Raw genomic sequence first — 7,175 nt, 5'->3', positions numbered from 1 at the left:
ATATTCACACAGTTTAGTAGGAAGCTAATCTAACTGTGGGTGCTGACTGTAAACCTACAGGACTACTTAAAAGAGTCCAGAGCTCCCTCTCAGCCTGGAAAGGCACTAGATACCCAAGTGTGCCTAAGCCTAACTCTATCTTTACCAGTCTTGTGCTGGTCTACACTGTGTGAAGACACACACACACAGAGAGAGAGAGAGAGAGAGAGAGAGAGAGAGAGAGAGAGAGAGAGAGAGAGAGAGAGAGAGCTGGAGTATCTGGGTATTAGGGAAAAGAGCATACCGAACAAAACCCTATGGAAAGAGTGGGCACAGTTTAGGAGAGAGCTGGGAATGATGTCTCTAAAGAATTCCTAAAACAGTGAGGACACTGGTGGCTCACATCTTTAATCCCAGCACTTGGGAGGCAAAGGCAGGAGGATCTCCAGGCTCAAGATCAGCCTGGTCTACACAGCAGGACAGCAAGGACTACACGGAGAAACCCTGTCTCAACACCCCTCCCCCCAAGAAAAGAAAGAAAGAAATTCCTGGAAAAGGCAGGGCATGGTGGTGGTGCATGCCTATAATTCCAGCAGGAGGCAGAGACAGCCATATCTCTGTGGGTTCCAGAATGGCCTGGTCTAAATAGTGAGTTCCAGGACAACCGGGAAGCATTGAGAGACCTTGTTCAAGACAAAAAACCCAAACAAATTCCTGAAGCTTTAATAGTGAGGCATTGTTCAGTAGTCTTTGTGCTAAGAAGCAAATGCCAACAGCATTTGTACTCCTTCATTATAATCACTGTCACCAAATACCAAGAATTCATGTCTTTAAAGTTATGCTTAACATGGAAGATTCTGCACAAATACTTAAGTCATAAAAATTAGCATCCCACAGCATCTGGGCATTGGGGGGCGCATGCCTTTAATCCCAGCAGTTGGGAGGCAGAGGCAGGTAGATCTCTGTGCTTGAAGCCAGCCTGGTCTACAGAGCTAGTTCCAGGACAGGCTCCGAAGCAATACACAGAAACCCTGTCTGGAAAAACCAAAAATAAATAAATAAATAAATAAAATTAGCATCCATCAGTGACACTCAAATTCTATTAGAACTGGAAATAATGTATTCATTCAGCTAGGCTGTGTCAAAATAGATACCTTTTCTTTGGAGCATAGGCCAAAAGTCCTGATCGATTTACCAGTGGATCTTCATCTGCTGGGACTGTGGAGATCCTTCCTTCTTAATTCTGTTCAAAAACAAAGCAAAAGAATGAAACATGAAACAGTGGACACAAAGATTATTAGAAATCTATAAAGTTTTGTTTTGTTTGGTGTTGTTGTTGTTGTTTGTCGAGAGAGGGTTTCTCTGTGGCTTTGGAAGCTGCCCTGGAACTAGCTCTTGTAGACCAGGCTGGCCTCGAACTCACAGAGGTCTGCCTACCTCTGCTTTGCTAGTGCTGGGATTAAAGGTTTTAGTCAACACTGCCCAGGAGAAATCTATACTTTTATTAGTTGCTATGAGTTTTAAACTATTACATGTGTTTTGAAGCATCAAACTGCTAAAATTCAAGGCACCCTACCAATTCACCAACAAATGCAATTTATTTTTATGATTAACTTAATTCACTATATTTACAATAAACTTGGAACAAATAACTATTCAATTTGTCCACAAAGACAGCCTCTTTGGGCTTCAAAATCATTGTGTGAAATTTCCACTAATGATTTTCCACTTAATTTTTAAAATTGTTATTTGAAAGTCTGTTCTTATGAAACCTGTCAAATCATAGCATACACATCAAATATCTAGAATGCTCACTCTACCTTTTATAATTCCACAGCACATAAAAGCAATGCAACTTTTAAATAGGAAAGAAAAACTCAATGAATTTGCCTTCCTAAAAATCACAAGGGGTGGGTGATGGTGGTGCATACCTTTAATCTCAGTACCATGGAGAGAGAGGCAGAGCTCTTGAGTTCCACACTAGCCTGGTTTACAGAGAGTTCTAGCATAGTCAGGGCTACACAGAGAGACCCTGTCTTGGAGGGGTTAAAAAAAAAAAAAGCACAAGGAAATTATGCCCTTCATTTTCTTCCTATATATGTATGTACTGCAGGACAAATGGAGTGAGGGTACAATTTAATTTGAGGAAAAGCAGTGAGGTAAGAAATTGAAGGATTGAAGATTAACAAACTAATGTTAGAAACTAAGATGGTATTCAACCTATGAGAGCAGAAGACAAAAGAGGGCAGCAAACACAGGCAATGACACAGCTGTAGGCTTATTCTGTCAGAGTACGAAAACACAGGCAGTCCAGGCACAGTAGCACACACCTTTAATCCCAGCATTTAGAGGCAGAGGCGAGCCTTTCTGTGAGTTGGAGGCCTGCCTGGTCTGTGTAGTTCCAGGACAACCTGAGCAATACAGTGAGACCCTCTCAAAACACAAACCACAGGCAGGCTGATCTAATGGAAAATTCACAATGAGAGCACTTCTCTTGCTGTAGCCTCCACTGACTACACAGTAAGGGCAGTGGTGAGAATACTGTTTGATCAGTTTTTATTTTCACACACACACCACAATGTAACCAACATATTTATTTATATGCTTTGATTATGCTGAGAATACACTATCCCAGAAAGTCAATCACCAAAATTCTATATGTCATACTTTGCTCACTACTAATTCGATTTATAGCTCTTAAATTATCTTGAGTTGTATTTTCCCCCCTTCCTTTAGCTTCAGTCTCACTCACAAAATACTGCTCGAGAATGTTGAAGCACCTTCCTGTCTTCATAGGCCAGATGTTTTCTTCCCCAGATTTCTGATCCTTTGCCAGTCTTCTATCCTTTAATTTTTCTGATATTGTTACTGCTCTGTCTTAGTTCTAGTAACAGCTTCTACCTCCTTCAATGTCTGTCTTGAGATAAAATTGTGTCCTTTACATTGTAAGCATTTTATACATATGCAAAAATCTTTACTCACAGTTACCTACAAAGAGCCACAATAGACACAGTCAATACAGGTGTTAAGTTGGAAGTAGACCTTCTCTTCCACTCTCTCCTTCAGAACAAACTACAGTCGGTATATCAGCTCTCACTGGACCTTAAGTCACTAGGCAAAGCCATTTCTCAACTCTCCAGCATGATACTCCAGCTATTTCCAAAGCATCCAAGGAAGTCAGTCACCAGCTCTTAGATGTGATGAAATCTTCTCTGAGATAATTTGGCTTTAAAAGAATTCACCATTTACTAGTCAATATCTTTTTAAATGTTCTACAGGAAACCTATCTTTACAGAAAATGAAAGTAGTGTTTACTAACAATCATTTTAAAATAGTAACATCCCTGCTTAGAAAAATGGTCAGGGACTTTAGTAGGAAAAACACATATGCTTGTATAAATTCTCTCATCTGGCTCACAACAGCCCTGTTCAAAGTGCTGGCATTGTGATCTCATTCATTAAGGGGGAGGCAGATGGAGACAGGTCATCATTTGCTTGGGATTGTTTAGCACAGCAATGGTTTAGAGTTGGAACTAGAATCCAGGCCTTGGGTGTTGCTTCATTTCCTTTTTAGCACACCAAACTGCCTCAGCATCAACTTAATTTTGTTCTTCAAAAAAGAAACTGTAAGCAATGGGCTACAAAGATTTTCTTTGGACCCAAACTTTCAAACCTTTGTTTACTCAATACTTACTTATGTAGTAAGCACTTAATTTTTTAATGATTATTTTATATGAAGGTTTGTTAGGAACAGGAGAGAAGAAACTACTAAAAAACAAACAAACAAACAAACAAAAGTCCTGAGAAACACAGGCTTCAATTTATTAAGTGCTACTTCATCTCCAGTGGCCCTCTTCTCCAATGAATGCCATCATATTTGTACTATGGGGCTCCACATTCCTTGTCACAGGCCAAAGTAGACATAAGGCCTCAACTCAGAAATACAAAATACTCTTAGGATCAGGAACTGGGAGAAAAGGGTCTAGTTTAGCTTAGACTGGAATAGCTGGTGTGCTCACTAGTCTACAGGAAAGGGGCCAGTCACTAAGGAGAGGACAAAAGAACAAATACACTGATCAGAGTGAATCCTGTCCAAGAGGCCACTGGCCCAACAGACAGGGACATAGTCTCTGCCTGGGACAGCAAGGAGAGGCTTTGGCTTTCCTGTCCACAGCATGGTCCTCAAGTCCTTCCATTCCACAGCTCCCAATACTCCCACATCAACTATACAGGACTTCCTCCTTGCAAGCACCTTTGGTTTCCGTAACTACAACAACAAAATCTTGCCCAAGGAAGTAACAGATTTTGTACTAATGAAAAGGCACCTACCACTTGAATTACAAAACAAACAGGTACTGCAGAATGCCCAAGGCTTCAGAAATATACCCTCATTCACTTTAAAAAGAAAGAAGAGCCCATGCAGCTACATAGGCAGCGTTATATTGACTTTCACAGGGAAAACTGCTTATTTTCTAGGACTAACATGGGTGTGTCCTCTTGAAGATGCTGGGAGTCCTGTTGCAACTTTACCCACATAGACTGGATTACTTCTTGTTATATGATACAGTTTGTCAAAATTGCACAACTTGCAAAGGAAGAAATAGCAAGCTATACCAAGACAGTGCTGGTTTGAAATAGTAACAGAAAAAGCTTTCTTCCTGTTTCTTAAATAAAGCTTCTTAACTTTGCAAATCTCCAAATGTTATTGTGAGATGGGCAAAGGATGGAAGGAGGTGTCAAGAGTCAGGCTGTACAGGTGGGTCCATCAGGAAGCTCAACCATGATTTGGACCTGATCCTTTTTGTAAGTGAGAGCTGGAAAGAATGAACCCTTGAAAGCTGCCTCCAATCTTTCTTCTACATAGTAAAGACTGAAAGCCAAGGTTTTCTTGGATTGACCTACACATCCAAATACAAGTGCTGATGGTGTGCAACGTACTCCACTGAGGGCCTGCCTCTAGGCAAAGCATAGTATTATGTGGCATACTGGTTGAAACCCTAAATTCCAGGTTTGTACTTTCTCTCCACCCTTTGATCCTACAAACACACAGCCCACATGTTCTTGTTGATTTTTTTTTTTAATCTCCCATGGTGACCTTGGGGGGGGGGAAGTACAATTTTATTGCTAACATTTAAACACTGGGAAGATTCACACAAAATTTGTGTTGGAAAGTCCAAACCTCTGGCTCTAGAAGCCAGTCCTCCTCCAGGGGTAAATTGACTGACACTGTACCATGGGCAGCCTCTTGCAATGGGCACACACTTTGGGAAGTACCCACTGCCTTGCCCACTTTTTTTCTTAAGCTTGTTCCCCATAGAAGCTATGATCTGTACCTCTGGAGCCTACAGTGTTTTTTTTAAGAGTCTTCTCTTGAATGAAAAAGCTACAACCCAAAATTTAAGACTAGGTTATATGCCACTTCAGCACAGACATAAACAGGCACGTGCCAATAACTATGGGTGCCCAACTTGCTTTCTTCTGACCTTAGTGGCACTTATTGTCACCCAAACGAGATTTTCTCCTGGATGATCAAAGTTGAAAACTGAGCCATATACTTGGCACAACTTAAAGATTCCCTTCTTGAAAGGCCAAGAAGAGAGTATGAATTACTGCCTGGGCCTTAGGGACAGCTCACTAATCACTCCACTGGGCAATAAGTGTAGAAACATAACCAGGTAAAGATTGCCAACGCCAACTATAAGGAAGGAAGCCAGCAGCTCTGGTCTAGCCCTAGGTACATTTCAGTTCCTGTAGTCTGTTCTTGGGCCTTCTCTACCCACAAGTGATTCATTTTGTTTGGACTGTAGGCCTTTTGAGACAGGATCATCATACACTATAGCCCAGACAGGACTAGAATGATCCTTCTGCCTCATTCTCGCAGGTACAGGTTCAGGCATAGGCATAGTCATAGGCATAGGTATAACATCCCTTGTTTTTAAAGAAGTCTCATTTTCTGACAGCTTCTACATAGCTACACAAAATCCAATTGCTCTCCAATTTCCAACTGATCATTACACATGTGCACAGCTGCTGGGTTTGCACAGACTTGCACTTCCCAGGTGGTGAGATCAAGCATGTGAGATAGTGTTTTCCTTCTCAGAACATCTGTTGTATTTATAATTTGAAAGATTTCATAATTAATTATGTAATACTTTAGTATACATGTTATAACTGATCAGCTAAACAGTTTTCATTCATTAAATGAGTTTTTTTCTTAAATGTATAATTTCTCTCTCTTTTTTTAAAGATTTATTTATTATGTATACAGGAGGGCACTTGATCTCATTATGTATGGTTGTGAGCCACCATGTGGATGCTGGGAATTGAACTCAGCACCTCTGGAAGAGCAGCCAAGTGCTCTTAACCACTGAGCCATCTCTCCAGCCCGTATAATTTCCCTTATATTGATAAAAAGCTAGGAGGAAAGGAGATGAGTTCTTAAATGTTCCCTATCATTCATTCATGCCTCACATACACACACACACACACACATATACACACACACACATATATGTATGTATATATAATTTAATGGACACAACTTTCTTTAAATTTTTCCTTTATACAAGAATATACTTATGTATCCACATATACATATATATGTACATACATACACACATGTATTTACACATACTTAGGAGGCAACAGGTCTTGTAAGAAAATCTGTCCAGGAAAACTGGCTTATTTACTATTAAAAGAAGTTATTATGCATGTTGTTTATTTTTGATCTGTCACTTGGTGGATGTCATTTATGCAAGTTTCTATATAAAAACACATATGTAAACACTGCACAGTGACTGGCGTATAGTTGATGGTTGCTAAATGCTTGCTTCCCCTCCCCATCCAACAGTTCTTCTGGTACAGTCAACACGCTGTGTCGCAAAACAACAGAGCTGGCCAAGGATGGCTTTATTACAGGTAGCTTCCTGACTTGAAAGAAAACTCTGTGGCATGTTAGGGGCCAGAGCTTTTCCCATTCAAAAGAATCTTTACTACCTGTCTTTGGAATTATGGATTCTGGACATAGGAGTCAGCACTCAGCCTCTCCCTCATGGCAATGAGCTACAGATAGGCTGGTTCTCGGGGTCTGCTATCTGCTTGCACTGATCTGATGTCAGGTGGGCCATATGGTCTTATAATTTGTAGCCAAACATTAATGTGCCCTCCTACAGACCCTAGAATATTTCCTACACTTAA

General features: G+C 40.6%; 1 protein-coding gene across 1 annotated transcript in view; it reads right to left on the bottom strand.

The window, feature by feature from the left end:
* Positions 1–1,132: 1,132 nt before the first annotated feature.
* Positions 1,133–7,175, bottom strand: part of LOC127238283 (homeobox protein Nkx-6.1-like) — a 32,873-nt gene continuing 26,830 nt past the window's right edge. The window contains exon 3 of the mRNA XM_051206832.1: positions 1,133–1,222. Within this exon, the coding sequence (XP_051062789.1) occupies positions 1,171–1,222 (52 nt within the window). The 3' untranslated portion in view covers positions 1,133–1,170. The remainder of the gene's footprint in view (positions 1,223–7,175) is intronic.

The sequence above is a fragment of the Phodopus roborovskii genome, unplaced genomic scaffold, assembly GCF_943737965.1.
Source record: "Phodopus roborovskii unplaced genomic scaffold, PHOROB, whole genome shotgun sequence".
Lineage (NCBI taxonomy): Eukaryota > Metazoa > Chordata > Mammalia > Rodentia > Cricetidae > Phodopus > Phodopus roborovskii.
This window is presented reverse-complemented; position numbering and strand designations above follow the sequence as displayed.